The sequence below is a fragment of the Citrus clementina genome, unplaced genomic scaffold (assembly GCF_000493195.1).
Source record: "Citrus clementina cultivar Clemenules unplaced genomic scaffold, Citrus_clementina_v1.0 scaffold_9, whole genome shotgun sequence".
Taxonomy (NCBI): Eukaryota; Viridiplantae; Streptophyta; class Magnoliopsida; order Sapindales; family Rutaceae; genus Citrus; species Citrus x clementina.
Window position 1 is genome coordinate 30,270,927 of NW_006261964.1, and position 22,530 is coordinate 30,293,456.

General features: G+C 31.2%; 1 protein-coding gene across 1 annotated transcript; it reads left to right on the top strand.

Moving 5' to 3' along the window:
* Window positions 1-1,151: 1,151 nt before the first annotated feature.
* LOC18032128 (cyclic nucleotide-gated ion channel 1) lies at window positions 1,152-22,445 on the top strand. Its single transcript, XM_024188885.1, has 8 exons — window positions 1,152-1,477; window positions 17,231-17,798; window positions 17,920-18,006; window positions 18,873-19,076; window positions 19,453-19,736; window positions 20,637-20,748; window positions 20,921-21,154; window positions 21,957-22,445. Exons 1-8 carry the CDS (start codon window positions 1,152-1,154, stop codon window positions 22,443-22,445), a joined length of 2,304 nt encoding a protein of 767 aa, XP_024044653.1.
* The last annotated feature ends 85 nt before the right edge of the window (window positions 22,446-22,530 follow it).

Sequence of the window (22,530 nt, forward strand, 5' to 3'; positions counted from 1 at the left end):
CCTTAAAATTAAAGGGGAGGGATGTTAGCCAATCTAACCAAATCATGGGAGCTAAAAAATAAATAAGGCTCTTACTAACTTATATTCTAAGTCACAGTCCATGTAAGAGTCAGTAGGTCTCACTATGCATGTCATTATTGGTTGAGAGCGAATGTCATTGATGACGGTTGAGGGTAGTTCGCGGTAGTTGCGTAGTTAGACAAAGCTGAGTGAATGAGAGTGATTGTTATTGAATACGAACAAATTACAGTGTTAAATAATTGAATACAGACAAATAAAATTTGAATAAGTGGCTGACATAAGGGGCCCATCCTTGACTTATGAGCCCATGATTTTGAAAAGCCGAAAATGTGATATTGACGTCTTTCGTCACTTTCATAATTTATAAATGGATATGATATGATTTTTTTTTCTGCGTGTCGCACGAGCTTTTGATTTTGTAAAACGTAAAATCACCTGTGAAAAATGGTACCATACAGTCGTAAAATACTAAATCAAAAGAACTTCAAATGATACATATCAATTTTTTTTACAAAGTTTAGAAAATATTTGATTATATGGGGATCAGATCCTTTACTTTTAATCTTAACAAAAATATGTGTAGATAAGTTTATGAAAAAAATTGCTAAGAGCCTAAGATTTACTTAAACGTATACAAAGATCTATTCATTTTAGAAATTGTCACACAATTTTTATTTTAGGCCACACTAACCTGTTTTCAAACAATTTTGTCATTTGCAACCATAAACCAGATGGAATGGACAATATTTTATATATATTTAAACGAATTAAAATAGTAAAATTTAAAGTGCTTCACCGTACATAATTAACCTCAATGATTGTTAAATGTTACATGTTTATTAATATATATTGTGTTTGGATTATTTTAAATTTGTCACAACAATAAATCAAGACAAATCGAGTGCGATTAAAAGGTCGGGTAGTCGGATTTTATTTTCAATATGGGTTCGGTATTAGCTTAATTTGTATTAAGCTTTGAATAAAAAAAGGGAGCTGGTTGTATAAATTAAGAAAGGGAGAGGGAGAGGGAGAAAGAGAGAAGCTGACCAGGTTTGACCCGAACCGACCCGACCCGAACTCGCGCAACTCGACCCGACTCCAGCCACCGATTCCGGCCACCTCACCGGAAAATGGGTAGAACACTGGTGATCAAGCTTGAAAAACCCGTAGCTCAACCCATTTTTGTCGCCGTTGATTACACCGGAATTAGGCCGCGCCACTGCTTGGATCTTGTTCCTCAACTCACCCTCATCATTTTTCAATCAAACTCGCTACCTGAAACGGATAGAATTCCACCAATCGACCGGAAAGATCGCGGCTTGGGAAGCTCTATTCGCTGCCGTCGCCTTGCGTGGGTGGTTATCGCTGGCACCATTGGACTCATCAAGATCAGAACTATCAGATCTGAGCTTCCCGTCACCGTTGACCGAAGTCCGGTCACTGTTGACCAGCAGGAGTAGTTCGGTAATTTCACAAAATTGTGGGGGTAATTTTGTGATTTTCTAGAATTGGTGGATAGTTTAGTAATTTTGGACTAAGGCAATTAGACAATTTGAGATTTCGGGCTAATTCGATAATTTATGTTGTTAAGGGCATTTTGGTAATTTTACACTCTTAGGATAATTTCATAATTTTTAACATTGTGGTTATTTTTGTGATCTGAATTGACGACAACTTGGTAATTTAGGATTATGAGGATAATTTGGTAAATATTGATATCGGGGGCATTTTGGTAATTTTGGCATGCAGGGGTATTTTGGTAATTTTATGCATACGGGAATAGTTTATTACGGATAGATATTCGTTTCGAGATTTATTGCGTAAAATTAGTTGTATTTCATATTTACGAGAATGATTATGTTATTTCATTATATTAGGAGGATCCATGAACGAGAATCAACCCATAGACATTGACGATATCGAGCTCGAACATCGTCACTGTGAATGGAATATACAAAACCTATTTTCATAATATATTATGATTTTACAATACAATACAACATGTTTGATAAATAAGTATTTAATACTCGAATTTAATATCTTTTTAGAAAATGAATTTTTGTCTACATGCTGATATTTATTATTATAAAAAATGAGTTTGATTAATGATTTTATTATCGTTTTTGAGTAAATGCATGATAATGATTTTAAAGAGAATAACCTAGATTTAAAGTATGTTACAGGAAAAAGAAATGAGATTTAAGTGTCATTATATGTTTATGTAAATTTGTATAAAATGTTGTTTTTAAAATCATTAGACAATATCATTTCCCTCTAGATACAATGATACAGATGAGATGAGAGGCCTTTGAGGCCCTTCTGAACACACATAGAGGATTTGGGTCGTGTGTTTGGGCACTTTTACCTTTTAGGGGCATATGCATGCAATATGATGATTATAGAGATACATATATTGAGATATGATGATACAGATGAAATATAGGTCTTTGGGTCCCTCTAAGTACACACAAAGGCTTTTGGCCATCTGCTTGGGCACTTTGAGGCCCTTCTGAACACACATAGAGGATTTGGGTCGTGTGTTTGGGCACTTTTGCCTTTTAGGGGCATATGCATGCAATATGATGATTATAGAGATACATATATTGAGATATGATGATACAGATGAAATATAGGTCTTTGGGTCCCTCTAAGTACACACAAAGGCTTTGGGGACCAGATTATACATGCATAGATATGACGAGATATGAGATAGTACTTTCCCGTCTATCCGTGTAGCTTCGGGCCATGATGGTTCCCAAAATTGCCCATCCGTCGAGATCCAGATATGATGAGATTATTCCCCTGGGTACTCGTTTGGTAATAGATTCGATATTTGGTGTTTGTTATTATAAGTATCATGGTTTCCTTGATTTCATGTTGTATTATGTATTATTGTTATATCAAAACATAATTTAAATTAAATAAGTTTATTTAAGTTCTTATGATATTTTGATGAAATTGATTTGGGAAATATTACATTATTTTAAGTAATTTTTTTTATACTATACTCACTGAGCTCATTGAGTTTTATACTCACTATTTTTTTATTATATCCCCCCCCCCCCACAAGAGACATGCAGGTACATCAGTCGACCCAGCAACGATAGTTAGATTTAGAATTATGGCCACGTGATGATGTTAGGAATCATAGATGTTTCGTTGGGATATTTTGAATTGGGTAAAAGCTTGTTTAGTCCCTATATTTTGAAGTTAGTATCCGTTTAGTCTCTATATTTTTAAAAATACCTCAAACCATCCCTACCATTAAATTATTGACACTTTTGCCATTATCTTTTGTTCCTTGTAACTCATTTTTACAATATTGCCCTATTATAATAATTTTTTTAGACATTATTAAAAAGCAAAAAAATAAATTACCAGTTTAACACCAAAAAATAAAAATAAAATAAAAATATTTATTAATTTTTGTGGAACACTCTCTTGAGTTAAAATATTAATTTTTCTAAAAAATTTGATAATGTAATTTTTTACAATATCAATTTTTTAGACAAACGTGAGCTTCCACAAAAATTAATATATACCTTTTTTGTTTTTATTTTATTTTTGAGTTTAATTTGATAATTTAATTTTTTATTAATATCCAAAAAAGAAACATTATTTTAAGAGTGTAATATTGTAAAAGTAAGTTAAAAATAATGGCATGAGTGTTAATATTTAGCAGCATGAACGTTTTGAGGTGTTTTTAAAAATACATGGACTAAATGGGCACTAACCTCATAATATAGGGACTAAACAAACTTTTACCCTTTTGAATTGTATAATTTATTACTTATTTGCGATTAAAGATAAATTATCGTATTCTTTACTTTATATGTTTGAAGGATATTGGTATTTGATTGAAGAAGTTGGTTGTGGAGGTTGATTGAATATTGTATCATTTTTTATGAGTGTTAAATTTTATAAATTACAGGTTTGGGAATGTCATAATTATATAGAAGACTCTGCTGAATTTTTGGTAGAATTCTAGATATTAGATTATTATTAATTCGGTTGGCGAGATTAGATAGACTCGTCTGGGGATTCAGGGAGGGTCATTTCAGTTATATTTTTTTTATTATAAAATATTATAGTCAATTTGTTTAGTTATAGAATTAAAAGATATTATAATAAAAAGAGGTGTTGATTTATCTTTTTAAAAATTTGAGAATTTGTGTGATTGTTTTTCTAAATCTCAAAGACATAAGTATCTTTTTTTCTCAAAAAAATTTGAAAACTCAAACATAACTAGCTATCTAGAAAATTTATGTTATCTTTTAAATGGCTTTTATATGTCTGAGTTTGATAGTAGAGAAAATATAAGAGTTTTTTTTTTTAAGAGAGAAAATACAAAAGTTTGAAGTGAGAAAAAATAGATGTGAAGTATATTAGAGTATTTGTCCTTAAATATAATTATAATAAAAAAGAGGTTTTAAAAGGATTTTAGAGGGGTGTCAATAGTCCAACTCTTCTTTATATTTATATGTGAAACCGCATAAAAGGGCCAAAATTGTAGTTTGAAATTTTACATTTGATTTTGTCGTCAATTGATGAGCTGATAGCGACATTAATTTATTGAATGATAAAATAATAATTTTATATTCAGTAAATATATGAAATATGACTTAAATTGAAATTTTGAGATCTTAATACATTGGAGTTGCATTGAGTTGGGAGACAAACTTTGACTCTAAATGAGACAGCACTTAATGTGACATTTATTTATTAAATTTGCTAATGGTATGACGTTATCTCATTACGACAGAAATATTAAATTGCAATGAGTCAATTGGGAAAACAATTTTTGCGCGAGTATTCTCAATTTCCAATATAAAAATTACAAGACAATTAAAAAGCAGAACGATACTTTATACCTGTTTAGAAGCCATTGGATATTTTGGTCATATTCAAAACCTGCTTTGACCACGTAAGTCCATGATTAAAGTTACAAGACAAAATTAAAAAGAAGAATGATACTTTTTACCTGTTTAGAAGCCATTGGATATTTTGATCATATTTGACAAAAGTTACAAGACAAAATTAAAAAGAAGAATGATACTTTATACCTGTTTAGAAGCCATTGGATATATTGGTCATATTCAAAACCTGTTTTAACCACGTAAGTCCATGACAAAAGTTTAAAATACCTTCTGTGTAAATGATAAGTATGATATTTTTTAATAAATAAATAAATAAATTTATTTTGTAAATAGATTAGGTGAATAATTTAGTGAGTTCAAATAATTTCGATTAATTTATATTGGCACTCTTCATTATTCTTATAAATCTCCACTTTAAATAAAATTATATTTAAGGACAAATAAGAATTAAACACATTAAAGAATTTTCGCAATAAATTACTTTCATATTCAATTCTTTTTTTTTTTTGCTTTCATAATCAATTCTTTTTTTCTTTTTATTTTCTACTTGCCACTTCTCTCGCAATAAATTACTTTCATTTTGGCTCAAATGGCCAAGGATTTCTTAGCCATTCCCGTGACAACCGTTGCCTCTGAATCGGCATTTAGCATTGGAGGTAGAGTCTCGACTCCACATCGGAGTAGACTTCATCATACGACATTGGAAGCGCTTATGTGCACTCAACATTGGCTATGGGCAAACTCCAAAGGTATGAATATAAATAATGTACAAAATATTTAAATAATTGGTTTAGTTATAATTTTATAAACTTGAATTATTTTCTCATTTTTTTTTATAGGTAAAATTCTTGAAAGTGAAATTTTTAATGGAGAGGAATTTGTGGATGAAGATGAAAGTGGCCCGCAAGTGTTGGAGTAGTTCTTTTTTTTAAAAAAAAAAGTTTGGTTGTGGAATTGAATTATGAGTTTTTATTTGTATTATTGTATAAGACTTTTTTTTTTTATGTTGGGTTATGGAACTAAATTGTGTATTTTTATTTATATAAGACATGAGTTTTTTTATTTTTTATGTTGGGTTGTTGAATTGAATTGTGTATGGTTAGAATTGTTGAAAAATTACATTGTGTGTTTTTAATTTAATTGTATTATGTATTTTTCATGTTGGATTTTGGAATTAATTTGTGTGTGAAATGGTTTTGGAAATGATTGAAATGATTGTGGAATTGATTGAAATGGTTGTGGAAAGTAGAATTGAATTGTGTTTGAAATGGTTGAGGAATTGCCGAATTAGTTGAAATGGTAGTGGGTGGGACATGAGAATTGAATTGTGGGTGGAAAATGGTTTCGGTAGGGTCGGGCCTAGCCTGACCCGATGTTGGCCCGATTCGGGTCGGGCCCGACCCGACCCTAACTATAAATAGGTAGGGTTTTTTTAGGGTCGGACTTTAATTCTTTGTTGATCAGGTCGGGTCGGGTTTGGCCAAACCCGAGCCTGACCCGATGTTTTGCCATCCCTAATTTATACGCGAAGAGTGAAGCTATTGGCACCCTTCATTATTCTTATAAATCTCCACTTTAAATAAAATTACATTTAAGGACAAATAAGAATTAAACACATTTAAGAATTTTCGCAATAAATTACTGTCATATTCAATTCTTTTTTTTTTTTTTGGCTTTCACAATCAATTCTTTTTTTCTTTTTATTTTCTACTTGCCACTTCTCTCTAATTAAAATAAATTACAAAAATTTATAATAATTTTTTTTATTCTTAATAATTGAGAATTTTTATACCTATTACTTTCAAATTATAATTAGGGAAATTATCATTCGTATACCCTATATTTGCTTTGTTATCAAAAATACTACAACACTTTGCGGGTGTGTCAATCGTTCACCCTTAGTTGACAAAATATACCAGTCGACTACCAAACCGTTAGTTGCCGCTTAAGTATGATGATGTCAGAAGGGCAATTTGATCTTTTCATATGATACAAGTGATAATTTAAGGGTATACAAGTAATAACAAGAGAATTTAAGGGTATACAAGTGATAACTTTCAAGGATAAAATCGTCAATTCACTGTAATTCCGTTAACTTTCAAACGACTACTAACGGTTTGTTGGTCAGCTGATATATTTTGTCAACTTAGGGTGGACGATTGATACACCTTCAAAGTGTTGTAGTATTTTTAATAATGGAGTAAACTAAGGATATACAAATGATAATTTCCCTATAATTTAAAATGTGTCATATCGTTAACATAATACTGTTTCGAGTTTTAATAATATACAAATTCAATTAAAAAATATAATAATGTATTTAAAAGGGCAAAAAGGACGTTTTTGAAATTAAATACAAATATTCCAATTGTTACTGTGACAATGTGATATTTTCAGCACTAGAGCGACCACTTTATTGCTTATCCGATCCGAAAGGAACTGATGCGGTCCAACCGTGTTCGGATCGGATTGGTTGCCGTCATAATCTGATCACGTTTTAGGTAACTTTTCAGTTTTGTCCAGGAGAAAGGCTGTCAATTATGTCTCCATAAGAAAGACGTCACATAGATGATGTAATCAGATTTTATCATGCGTTGGTTCCCCTTCAAACGTCACATAGATGATGTAATCAGATTTTATCATGCGTTTGTTCCTCTTCAATCGAGTACTTGTCACATCCTTGAGTGTTCGTGAATCTACAATTTTTTTTTTTAAGGTCTACTTAGGTTAAAACCGCTTTAGATAGAACACTTTTTCATAACTACATAATTAAAAAATATAGATTAATCTCAGATCTAAAACAAATGAAGTCTTTGTTTTTATTTACAAGACTTTTATAACACGTTAATATGTAACGCTTTAAATTTCACGGCAGATTCGATACAAATTTTTTATCCTTATATTAGACATGTGTAGAGTAGTAAGAAACAAGTTAAAAAATAATAAAAACACACGCCCTGATATAGTTATTTTTATCCTAAAATATTAAAATTTATATTTCTTTTAATCTTTTAACTTGTCTTTTACGATATTAAAATAAAAAAATCCTTACTAAAAGTAAAAGGGGACTTGTCATGTGCACAGTGTACAATATGTTTCAAATGTTACTTGATAGAAATTACTGAAAGCATTGTATCATTGGAAAACTATTGCTGCATGCTACTAATTTGACAGTTTATCAAATATTTTTTTGCTGCTCGCTACTTATGAATCACGTTTAGTCCCCTTTGAATTGTGTGCATCCACCATCTGTTAAATTTATCTTTGAATTTTCTCGCTTCCAAAAGGGACACAAATAAGAAACAGACAAGGACGTTCAAATCCCCGAGTTGTAAAATTTACAAGATGCATCGGGTAGAAAAATCTTGTAGAAACCTCAGCTGATGAACTCTGAAGAATATCCTCATTCATTCAGCTAACCCGTTGAACCAAAATGCAAAATCATCCTCAATAAGTACAAGAAACAAAAAATTTACAAGAATAACTTATGAAACTTGATAAATTTCTGCGGAGACTACAACGTCATTTCAATTTGTGAGGTAATTATTTGATGCCATGATGCTGACTGAATCTCATTGAATTAATGAAAATAATACAACAAATGGCACGATAACTCCAAATCAGCTATCACATTGTGTATTTGATTCAAATAAGAGAACAAAATTTGCATTATTGATAGATATTATATTGTTTCTTGAAACTGTCTCTTGATAAATCGCCCATTAATGTTGTCATTGCTGACAAAACAACTTTGTGAAAAAGTTCACCAAGATAGCAAGCTGATAGAGAAATCTGACAATGCAATGCATATCATCCTCACACTTCAATTTCATCGAAACTGGATAAGTCATTTTGTTCAACTTTCACCTCCGGAAGTTGAAAAGGAAATGAATGCAATTATGCAAGTCCTTATCAAAGATGCAATGAATGACGCCTAAACTCCTATAGAGTAGAGTTAAGCTATTAATCAATGCACCGATACATCAAAAATTAAGTATATGGATCAAAGACATCTTCATTCAAGAATCTCGAAATTTCAAAGCAATGCTTGTCATTTACATATCAAGCAAAGGGACCAAAGATGGTGGTGCTCTAATATTTTGTCTAGTCAGATTTCAGATTTACCTTGTTCATGTCTTTTTCTTTGGTGCAGATGTTGACCGCGGCCTATTTCAACATCATTCGTCTTCCTTTCAATCTCCTCCTTTTTCACTGGCAGAACCAAAAATATCTTGCACCTCAGTGAAATATCATTGGAGGCAAAAAAGTTTCTCCAGCTTATTCAACAACCAAAACCAGCCAAATATCATCTCCAGCCACAAAGCAATGAGCCAAGTAATTAAATTTCCTTGATGCAGGCTGAGGAAAGCCAATAAGCAATCAAAGGAGATGGAAGAATAGCACTATTAATTCAAGACCAACAAAGTTTGCAGCAAAACTGATAGTATTTATGATCTTGCAAAAGTCAATCTTGTCTGGTTATCAACACTGCAATTATAGCTTTTGTGCACCTCAGTTAGCCTTAAATTGTGAAAGTTTCAGCCAAACCAACAATTTCTAACCTACATCTCATGGTTATAAAAGCTAACTAGCATCTGCTTCACTGCATTATGCTTCAAAAACAATCATACTAAATGTCACAATTCTGGTATATAAAAGTTCAGCCGTCTACACCATTGAAGTTGAGCATTTGACTGCATCTCTATGGGTACTATTAAGGGATGGCAATAATCAGTTATGATACGAATAATTGACATCCATAATCCGATATATCCGTCCGCACCCATGTCTAATTTTAGAGGTTTGATATGGATATGGATTTTTGTTTATATGGATATTGATATGCATAGATATTCGAGGAAAAAAATCTACTTAACACTATAACGAAACGGGTCCAGCTATGTTGCAAGATATCATAATTATATGGATATTGATATGCATAGATACTTCTTTTATTATAGCGTTGTCATGCTGATGGTATGCAAGATATCATAAATAAAGGGGATCGTAGGAAACGAAATGAAATAAGTTTAAAGAATTTGAAAGAAACTGATTATTCTCTTATTCAACAACCCGGTGTGCAGTTACATTTTACACGAGGTCCATGTAATTATATTTGTCATTAAGAATGAGCATTTGCCAAAAGAAGAGACACATGTCATGACAATGAGTGATTGACAAGTGACAAAATTGATAGCCACCCACCGAATATGTCATAACACAAACTTCTAAAATTGCTACAGGAAATGAAATATAATGATGCATGATGCCCATCCAAGTTGTTTACTTGTATTGTCCAACTGTAAATGAGTACAGACATGCTACCATCAATCGTTGTTATTAGACTAGTCACCCACCACCTCGCAAATCGCAAATAGCATTAGCAAGTCCTCAGTAATTCTTACTGCCTGAAACAACATGGCTGGAGCAGGGATTTTTCTATCAAAGCGTGTCCAGGAACTGGTCCTCAATGGTGAAGAACCGCCAGCATCATATATTTGTAGAGATGGTGATTCAATTCAAGAGGTTTCTGCTCCATTATCTCCGGTTCCGATCATTGACCTCAGTCTGCTCTCATCTTCAACACTATGCGCCAAGCAAGAAGAAGAACTGCATAAATTAAGATCATTGACCTCAGTTACTCCTTCATTACCATATAATAAGGAGTGGCTATTTATTTAAAATATGAAGTGGAAAATTGAATTAATTTATTTGAAATAGAAATGGTCACAAGAAAATTTTGAATTAATTTCTTGAAACAGGATCCTACAAATGAAGTGTTTTAATTTCGTAATTTATTATTATTGTTGTTTTTTTTAAATATTAAATATTAAAAAGAAAAAAAGAAAAAATTGGTTTGTCTTTATGATGCGTTTACTTTTTGGATTGGAGTGGGAATCCTGGGATTAGGAGTGTGGAGTGGGAGTGAGAGTATGATGTTTATTTAGACTAAATGAAAGTATGGTTTGTCAATCAGAATCTCAATTATTTGTTTACTTTGTCTTGGAATGGGAGTAAATTGTTTTAAATTATAAATTTATCCTTATGTAAAGAATTATAATTTGTAATTAAAAATTAATAAAAAATATATTTGGAAAATAAAATAAATATTTTATTATATTTATAAATTAATAATATTCTTAATTATGTAAACATAATTTTTATTAATTTTAATTTAAATTATGTGAATAAAAATTATTAATAATAGCAACACAAATGAAACATTATTATTGATAATATAGTACAAAATTAATATTGTCTTAGAATAAAATATTTATTATTATTAATTAAATAATTAATATTTATTAAAATTAATGTTTGATATTATTAATTTAAATATAATATTTTTTATTTTTATTTTATTAAATTTAATAAAATAAATATGTTATAATTATTATTTTTAATAAATATGATATTATTTATTTTATTAAATATTATTTATTTATTTTAATTATGAGGGTAAAAAGGTAAGAAGGGGGAGTGGATTCCCACTCCCACCTCCCCGGCTCCCCCCATGGGAGTGGGAATCCCACTCCCCACTCCAAAATTAGGTGGGACCCACAGAGTAGGAATCTCACTTCCCCCTTAAAATGGTAAGTAAACACTGAAGCGGAAGGAATCCACACTTCACATTCCTACTCCAAAAAATAAACACTACCTTAGTTTCTAGCGGACATCAGATTCATCATAATAAGCGTACCCTTGTCCATGTATAAATTGCATTTGCCTCTGAATTCTTCAATAATTGAAAAGGATGGGTGCTCGTGGGACACTCTCATTTATGATACAACTTAGGAATAAGAACTTAATGACGCAACCATCACCAACACCATCACCAACAGCCTCTTTGTTGGAGGTACTCGGATGGCTATTATTGCCACTTAAAAGATAACATAAATTTTGTAGATTGCCAGCTATGGCCGAGCTTTTAAATTTTTTTTTTTTAGAGAAGAAGAAAAATAGCCATTTAAAAGATAACATAAATTTTCTAGATAGCTAGTTATGTTTGAGTTTTCAAATTTTTTTGAGAAAAAAAGGTACTTATGTCTTTGAGTTTTAGAAAAATGATCACACAAATTCTCAAATTTTTAATAAGATAAATGAAGACCTCTTTTTATTATAATATCTTTTAATTCTATAACTAAACAAATTGACTGTAATATTTTATAATAAAAAATATAATTGAAATGACCCGTCTCGAATCTCCAGGACGAGTCTATCTAATCTCACCAACCGAATTAATAATAATCTAATATCTAGAATTCTACCAAAAATTTGGCAGAATCTCTTATATAATTATGACATTCCCAAACTTGCAATTTATAAAATTTAACACTCTTAAAAAATGATACAATATTCAATCAACCTCTACAACCAACTTCTTCAATCAAATACCAATATCCTTCAAACATATAATATCAAGAATACAATAATTTATCTTTAATCACAAATAAGTAATAAATTATACAATTCAAAATATCCCAACAAAACATCTATGATTCCTAACATCATCACATGACCATAATTTTAAATTTAACTATCGTTGTTGGGTCGACTGATGTACCTGCATATCTATTGTGGGGGGAGGGGGAATATAATAAAAAAAAGATGAGTATAAAATTCAGTGAGCTCAGTTGAGTATATTATGAAAAAAATAAATTTACTTAAAATAATCTAATATTTCCCAAATCAATTTCATCAAAATATCATAAGAACTTAAATAAACTTATTTAATTTAAATCATGTTTTGATATAATAATAATGCATAATACGACATGAAATCAAGTAAAACATGATACTTATAATAGCAAACACCAAATACTGAATCTATCACCAAACAAGTACTCAAGGGAATAATCTCATCATATCCGGACCTCGACGGATCGGCAATCAGGGAACCATCATGGCCCGAAGCTACATGGATAGACGGGGAAGTACTATCTCATATCTCATCATATTTGTACATGCATAATCTTGTCCCCAAAAGATAAGGCTCCCAATAACACGGTCCGAAGCTTCTATGTGTACTCAGAGGGGCCCCAAAGACATTGGGGATATCATATGTATCTTAATATCAGTGTCTCTGTAATCATCATACTGCATGCATATGCCCCTAAAAGGCAAAAAGGCCCAAACACAGAGCCCAAAACCTCTATGTGTGTTCAAACGGGCCCCAAAGACATCTCATCTCATCTGTATCATTGTATTTAGAGGGAAAATATACTGTCTAATGATTTTAAAAACAACATCTTATACACATATACATAAACATAAAATGATACTTAAATCTCATTTCTTTTTCATGTAACATACTTTAAATCTACTTTATTCTCTTTAAAACAATTTCTATGCATTTACTCAAAAATGATAATAAGATCATTAATCAAACTCATTTTTTATAATAATAAATATCAGCATGTAGACAAAAATCCATTTTCCAGAAAGTTATTAAATTCGAGTATTAAATACTTGTTTATCAAACATGTTGCACTGTATCGTAAAATCATAACATATTCTGAAAATATATATTGTATATTCCACTCACAGTGACGATGTTCGAGCTCGGTATCGTCAACGTCTGTGGGTTGATTCTCGTTCATTGATCCTCCTAATAAAAGGAAATAACATAATCATTTTTTGTAAATATGAAATACAATTAATTTTACGCAATAAATCTCGAAACGAATATCTACCCGTAATAAACTATTCCCATATGCATAAAATTACCAAAATACCCCTTGCATGCCAAAATTACCAAAATATCCCCAATATCAATATTTACCAAATTATCCTCGTAATCCTAAATTACCAAGCTGACGTCAATTCAGATCACAAAAATAACCACAATGTTAGAAATTGCGAAATTACCCTTACAGTGTAAAATTATCAAAATGTCCTTAACAACATAAATTACTAAATTACCCCTGTAATCTCAAATTACCTAACTGCCCTAGTCCAAAATTACTAAACTATCCACCAATTTTGGAAATCACAAAATTATCCCCCACCGTTTTGTGAAATTACCGAACTACTCCTGGCAGTTAACGGTGACCGGACTTCGGTCGACGGCGACGAGAGGATCAGATCTGATAGTTCTTATCTCAGTGAGTCCAATGGTGCTGGCGGTGACCACCCACGAGCGCCGACGGTGGTAGATCAAGCTTCCCTAGTCGCGAGCTTTCCGGTGGTCGATCCACGAACTTGTGCTTACACTTTTCGCAATATATATTAATAAATATGTAACATTTAACAACCATCCCCCATAATATCGGAAAAAAATTGAGTTGCATCAACTTCACTGTAAAAATTCGTAATGAGTTTGCTAAATTTAAAATTAATGCCAAAGGAGAAAAATAAAATGATACACTTAATTAGAAAATTTAAAGCGCATATATTACAATAACATTAAAATAAATGAAATAATATATACATTTAAAAATTATTTTTATATTTACAATCTATTAGATATATTTTATTATATTAAAGCAAATTTTTAATAATAAATAGAAACATAGAGTTGAATATTATGTACAATTTTAACATTATTAATTAAGAGATTTTTGTTAATTTTAAAATCTATTTAACTCAAATATTTATTTAAAATCTTTGTAATAAATCCAAATATATTATTAAATTTAATAATTTTAAATGTAAAAAATAATTTAATATTACTACTCTACTAGATATATTTTATTATTTTATATTATTTTTGTATTAATTAAAAATTCTAAAAGTCAATTTTTTAGTTATTATATTCAAAGTGTATTATGATTAAAAAAGGATAAGTCTATATAATCGGTTTTCAAAATTTTAAGAGTGTAAGTGTCGATTTTTCTTTTTTTTTTTATAATTCTTTTCTTGCAAAAAATATATTCACGTTTTTTTAACTTCTCATTAATGCATTTTCATTGCCAGGGTTTCTGCGTTTTCAATAAAAAAATCTAGTGAAGAAACTGGAAAATGTTGGAGGAAACGCTAATGCATTATACGTACAACCTAATAAACAAGTTGTTGGAGCGTACGGCTATAGCAATCTGTTTATGGTCATCTGTGCTTGTGTATAGTGTATACTATTAGTAAATCTATTTTGTAATGAACCCAAATAATCAAATTGTCCCGAGGTACTTACGGTCCATGGATCTAATAATTTTTGCTTCTTTTTATTTATTTATTTATTGCATATCATAACCTGTCAGTCTCATATTATTGTCCAACAAGATTACCTTTTTGAAAAATTTCACATAAATTGGACACGGGTGATTATGTTATCCTTTCATTTTTTTAACGAATATAATTTTCACTGTCATTTTGTGTTTTGGACAGCTGGAATGACAGTGATCTGACTAAAAAAAGTAATGATACTGCCACAAACTCTTGTACAAACTTATTTTGTACAAACTGATGTGGCATGATAAGATTGGTTGAATTAAATATCACTTGGCCCACATGATTTGTTTTTATTAATTTATATTTTCATTCAACCAATAAATTAATGTCACGTCAGTTTGTACAAAATAAGTTTATACAAGAGTTTGTGGCTGTATCATTACTCGACTAAAAAATATGTTATCTAGACGACGAACAACCAAGTCAAAGTCTTTTAAGTATACAGTCCAACTCCTTTTAAATAGCAATTGAATTCTGCACTTTAAGCAATAAGTTACTCGGCCAAATTTGCAGAAATATTTCAAAGTTTAATTCTTCACTTGGATTTTTCATTGCTGATCATGTAAGTTAGTTATTATTATTATTATTATTTTTTCACCACGGTAACTCTTGTGCTTACACTTTTCGCGGAGCTAGTTCTATTTTCTTAATGTTCTAATTTTCAATGAATGTATTTGGACAAAGCCACGAACTTGTCTTTCAGAGGACTTAAATTGTATTAATGTTGCTGATATATTCCTTATCTCAATTTTAATAATAGATGATTGATTGATTCAATCTTCTTCTTGTCCATAATTAAAATAACTACTTTCTACTTCCTAAACGAATCTCTAATCTGTCGAAATGACTTTATACACATTTGTAGAAATCAATATCTTGATTATTTGCTTGTCAGGTATATATAAGTTATACCATCTATTAGTTTTTTTAATTGGCATGTTTGATATTTTTCAACCAAAATTCCCCTTGATTGGGAAAATAAACCATTTCCTGCTCATGTTTTTTAATCCTACTCCAAAATTCTCATCTTATTTGGTGAAAATTTTCTTTTTGGGATTTATACGTGCAACCTAATCTAGAAGTTGTTGGAATGTGCTTGTGTATTATTTTAATAAATCTATTTTGCAATAAACCCAAATAGTCAAATTCTTAATTCTCCCGTGCTATATATATGGTCTGTGGATATATTAATTTTGCTTCTTTTAATTAATTAATTTATCTTTTGCATATCATAACCTCTCAGATTACTGTCTAACAAGATTTCCTTTAAGTTTGAAAATTTTCACATAAATTGGACGCGGGTGATTATGGTGTCCTTTCATTTTCTGACGAATTTATTTTCACTGTCAATTTGTAGTTTGGCTATCTGGAATGACAGTGGCCTGACAGAAAAATATTTTATCTGGACAAAGCCATGAACTAGTCTTTTAAAGGACTTAACTTGTATTAATATTGCTGATAAATTCCTTATAAATCAAAAGAGCAAACAAAGTTCTTATAAAAAATGCAAGGATAGGAGACAGTGATTTATTTATCTATTTTTTGATGTTATCTCAATTTTAATAATAGATGATTGATTGATTCAATCTTCTTCTTGTCCATAATTAAGATAAGTACTTTCTACTTCCTAAAAAAATCACTAATCTGTCGAAATAAGTTTATACACATTTGCAGAAATCAATATCTTGGGATTGTTGCTTGTTAATTATATGTAAGTTATACCATTTGTATGTTTTTTTAATCTGCTCAGCATGTTTGATATTTTTCAACCGAAATCCCCCTTGATTGGGAAAGTAAACAATTTCCTGCTCATATTTTGAAATCCTTCTCCAAAATTCTCATTTTATTTGGTGAAAATTTTCTTGATGTTGATAAACTTATGTTAACTGTCAACTAATGTTAAATTAAGTCAATTTGTTTTTCAACTATCAGATTTGGTAATTTTCCCCTTTTTCCAGTGTATGCAAATCCACGACAACCACCCTACGCCTCCTTCCCTTATTTTTCAAGGAAGTATGTGATTTTTTAAACTGGGTTTTGATTGCTGGCAACTGTAATATGTTGGACTTCCGTAATTGGCTTGTTTGTACTGTACAGATATATATGTATTTAAAAAAAAGGAAAAAAATATGACAAAACCTTAACTTGCGTTTCGATCATATCAGGTCTCAGGATCCAGAAGCAGGTTCAAAAGATGAACAATATTCTAAAGTGCATGGTACTGGAACGATGTCGGCCGATAAAAAACAAACTACATGCTTAGGTTGCTTTAAAAATCTTCTAGTTATTATACTTCTTTGCGTTAAAAATCTTCTAGGTATTATACTTCTTTGTGTTGCGCTATTATGCTTTATAATATTTGGTGGGACAATAATGCTAGTGCTTTATTACCTGTTGATTACAATGATTGTGTTATATCATAAAACTGGTAAAGCGATAGCGAGAGCAATACGCAGGATTAAAAAAATCAAGGATAAAGAATATATTGATCGTCTAATGAATGTGACTGCAATGATCCTTGATGTGACTGCAATCATCCTTGATCCTTTATTCTTCTACATTCTGGTGCTGGATGATGAAAAGAAATGCATTCACTGGGACAAAACCTTGGGGATTACAGCTACCGTCATCCGTTCCGTCCTCGATTTCCTTAAGCTGGGCCATTTTATCTCTCACTCTAAGCTGCATATGGAAAAGGGGAACCAAAGAGAAAAATTTAAGGCCATTTTCAAGGTGTAATTTACTTTCGCTAACTAGATGTTTCTTCAACTTCCATAATTTATATAAATATAGTCTCCGTTATCTTCTTTGCTCCCTACGAAGTATTTGCTTTTTTTTTTTTTTGCCTTAAAAGGGAGAAGGAGAAGTACCTGAAGATCCAATGGGACGAATGCGGAAGCTCTTCCTCATTGACTGTTTGGCCATCCTTCCCATCCCCCAGGTAAAGGCACTATCTAATTTACAATTACGTAAATTCTGTTTATTGACATATTATGTAGTTCAATCCTTCCCATCCCCCATGTGCATATCGTAATAGTCTCCGTGATTCCTGTCATATGTACATCACAAAGTGGTTTTGATTGTGAAAAAGATAGATCTTCATACGATTCATGTCAAGGATAATGATTTCAATGTCATTTTTCCCTTTACTAGGATTAAAGTTGTATTTAGACATATAACCCTAAATGTTTTGCATGGATATTAGGGGTGGCAATTTTCGTTAGTGAGTAGTGTTAAATTTCAGCTATAGGAATTCGATACTTTATTAATCTTGTCAATAATTTCAAACACCAACTCCACCTGTCTATTAATAATTATGTCACATGCTTAATATGCTTTGAAAGTATATTTTTAAATTTGACTTGTTTACAAGTTTTTAATATATTTGTTTAATTAAGATATTTATAGTACTGCCTCTCAAATTCAAATCAATTCTAGTCTTAATATAACTAGATAATTTTGAAATATATACAAATAGAAAGTAGTTCAATTGTATCCAAAATCTAGTCGTACAACCATTATTAATCAAATAGTTAATTATGTCATAATTAAATAGGCTCACGTGACAGGAACTTAAAACCTGAAGAAGTGAACAGAACACAAAATATTTGTGTTCCTTTTCACCAACGCGAACAAACTATTATTTTCATGCCATTGGAATCAGTTTCGCAGGTCATTTCAAAATTTGTCACCCCAGCTATACCATCGTTTTGCACAAAAATAAATAATCAATTTTGTTCATATTCAATATCCTTCAAAATATTTATTTCCATTATTCCATACCAACTAATAGGACAAACCGTCCAGGTTTTGGTGATTTTTTTGGTGATTTTTGGAATAAGAGGCCCAGGATTTTCAACGGCAATGACCTTCTTTGTTTTACAATATTCGCTAAGGGTTATTCGAACGTACTTTCTCTTCACACATGCTACACGGGTTTCAGGGATACTTGCCGATGCTACATGGGCCATTTTTGCCTTCTATCTTCTTCTTTATCTGCAAAGCGGTCATGTAAGTTCAAAGTATCATCATTTTACCGAAATAGTTTTTGGGAAATTACAATTTTTTCACCATATAGATCGCCAAATTAAAGGCCAAAAACATTACAAAATTTTCAAATTTACATTTTTATACAAGAAGTTTCCAAAAACACCATTTTTATATTATATTTTTTGGAATCAGAAAAGCATGAACTACGATATTCACTATTTTGTAATTTAGAAAAGCATATTCTAATAAAACTAGAATTTTAGCAACGCCCAGTTATTACACATATATACGCAGAGTCAGTTAGCTTTTTTTAATGTAAATTTTAGATATTGGAATTGTCGATGTATGATTTTCCCTCTACTCTGCAAATTAATTTTTCTGATAAGCTATCTTTCAGATGTTTGGAGCCTTATGGTACTATTATGCCATAGAAAAAGCGACTGAATGCTGGAGGGAAGCCTGCAAAAATCATACCGGATGCAGCGGTCATAGTTATTTTTCCTGTAATAAAAGTTCCAGAGACTACAATTTTCTAAATGATTTTTGCCGTATAAGTACAGGAAGTACTACCAGCTATAGTTTTGGAATATATAATGATGCTCTTCAGTCTGGTATTGTGGGGGAGACAGATTTTCCTAAGAAATTGATACGTTGTCTACGATGGGGCTTGCAAAATCTCAGGTTTGCTGTTTTTTATATGGCTTGGATAATGATTACTGTGCATGTGATCAGGTCCGTTACAGGTTCTCTAAGTCTGGTGCAGGTTTATTTTGTAGTTCTTTTCGCATCCATGTATTCTTTTTTTTTCCCCCAATTCTCTTTTATTCTTTTCTTTGTATCTTCATTCATATTGTAAGTGCTAAATTTTATTAAAACCCACTAATTAGCCAATGCAGACCAAGACATTTTATTGAAAGGGGCTACATCAAATAATACCAATAATATACATAACATAAGGGATTAATTAAGTTTATATGATAAAATTAAGTAATTTCATATTTTTTATTAAATTAAGATGACATGTGAAAGTAAAAGAGGGATATTGTTATTATTTTTAAAAGGTTTAACAAGGAGAGTAAAAAATACTGTTTAATTTTTTTATAAATTCAGAATAATTGAGGGGTACGTTTTTAGGGGTTTATTTCAAACGAACTCTTTTATTCAACTCAAATATTTAAAAAATCATTGGGGGTTTAACTAATATTTTCTGCTAAGGTCTCGAATGAAATTTCAGAGGGGTTATATGAAACATTTCTTTTCTATTGGCTGGTCATTAGGTAAGTTCGATCTTGTTTATTCTCATAAAAAGAGTACGAATGTCGGGGCCACGCACATTATTTAAATACGCAATTATGGGCTTTAGTTACCCTACATTATTATGTAAGTTTCATAATTTTTTGATAACTATTTAATGAAAATCTAATGGTTGTGGGAATAACATGATTTTATTATCTTATATTTCCATAACTATTGGATTTTCATCAAACCGCTGTGAAAAAATTATGCAACTTATATAATAATGTAAGGTAACAAGCTCACGCAAGTATGTAATACTTATGAACTGAATTGAACTTTTTGCAGTGCATTTGGTCAGAACCTCGAAACAAGTAACGATGTCGGGGAAAACATCTTTGCAATTTGCATGACCAACTACGGCGTAGTTCTGTTTGTCTTTTTAATTGGAAGGATGCAGGTCACATACATTTTTCTGTTTCTTCTCGATTTCTCAATTAACTTTCTTCACGGGCTCTTAATTAACTTTGATCCTTTTAACTCATGAAACACGATATATATAGGTTTTAATTAGATTTGAAAACACACAAGTTAATTATTTAGGTCAAATTAATTAATGGCTAGATGTACAGACTGAAATTGCAAGGTCACAGAAGATAAACCAGAAGTGGCAGGTGATAAGGCAGTCGAAACACTATGCGGATATCTCCCGTGATCAAAATGTCCGAGGGCAGTTCAAGAAAGCCAAGCGTGAAAAATTGACAAACAAACACGTTGATGTTCGCATAGATAGTTTTATAAGCGATCTCTCCCTCGACGCTGAAAAAGAAGTAAAACGCCATATGGGCCGAAAACTGCTCAGAAAAGTGAGTTTCTATTTCTCTGGATAATAATAATCCTTAGCTACGTACCTGCCTCTTATTAATTAGTTATTCATCAGAAGATGTCGAAGGGGGAAGTTTGTTAGAATTTTTTTGTGTTGACGTCTTATAGCAACATCTAGAATGATTCTTCATTGTATGTCCTTGATTGTTAGAAAATTAATGGCAAATGAATTAGTAAATATGAACCATATAGGAGCAACAATACATATAATGACACAATTTTTGAATGCTGTGAAGAGGGCACCGAATACGAAAGCATTTTTATCTTATTATCATTTGCTTCTTAGTAAATGATAATTAAGGAAAAGAGTAATGACAGAGAGTACTGATCTGGTCCAAGATTTTGAATCTTATTAAAGTTTGAGAAAATTATTAAGTTATAAGATCTAATAAAACACCATTACACTCTTAAACATAAGTTTTCACAAGTACGCAGTAGATGGTGAGATAATGTGTAATTAATAGTGTAATTAAGTAATGATGCTTCTTGATGAGCCATCATCAAATGGGTGATTTTGACAAAAGTTATAGAATTTATGTATTTCAGTATTCTATAACTTTATAATCGTTGTATAAATTTGTATTGACTCTGATGCTCATATATCAAGGTAGAAGAATTACTTAATGTATTTCAATATTCTATAACTTTATAATCGTTGTATGTATTTGTACTGACTCTGATTCTCATATATCAAGGTAGAAGAATTACTTAATGCATTTCAATATTCTATAACTTTATACTCGTTGTATGTATTTGTACTGACTCTGATTCTCATATATCAAGGTAGAAGAATTTCAAAATTGGGATGAGTTCTCTTTGGACTATCTGTTTGGTTGTCTGAAGCCAGTCGTCTTTAGTGAAAGGACTGTAATTATTCAGGAGGGAGATCCAATTAATGTGATGACCTTTGTGTTGCAAGGCAAGACGTGGGCCTACTCCAAGAAATTGTCAATCACTATACAGAGACATCAGGACCATTGCGATGTTCGCCGAAAAGAACTCATAGACTGGGCTAAGAATGAAAACTCGTACCAGCAGCTCCCTATCTCAGACAGAACCGTTCGAGCACTTACCGACGTTGAAGCCTTTACTCTTAAGGCTGATGACGTGAAATGTGCATTACTTTTCCGTCCTGTTTCCAAAGAGGCAGCAGCTCTCATACAATTAGTCTGGCGTTTCAAGAAGCACAAGCGTGCTAACGACAAGAATGCAAAGCCAAGATCATGCCTGGACTGCTGTTTCAGGACACCGGACGAAGGTGAACTGCATTAGATTAACTATTTGGGATTGGACTTGAAGTATTTATTACACTACTATATTTGTTATTTATGTTTGGTGTTTCTGTTTAGGTATCAGA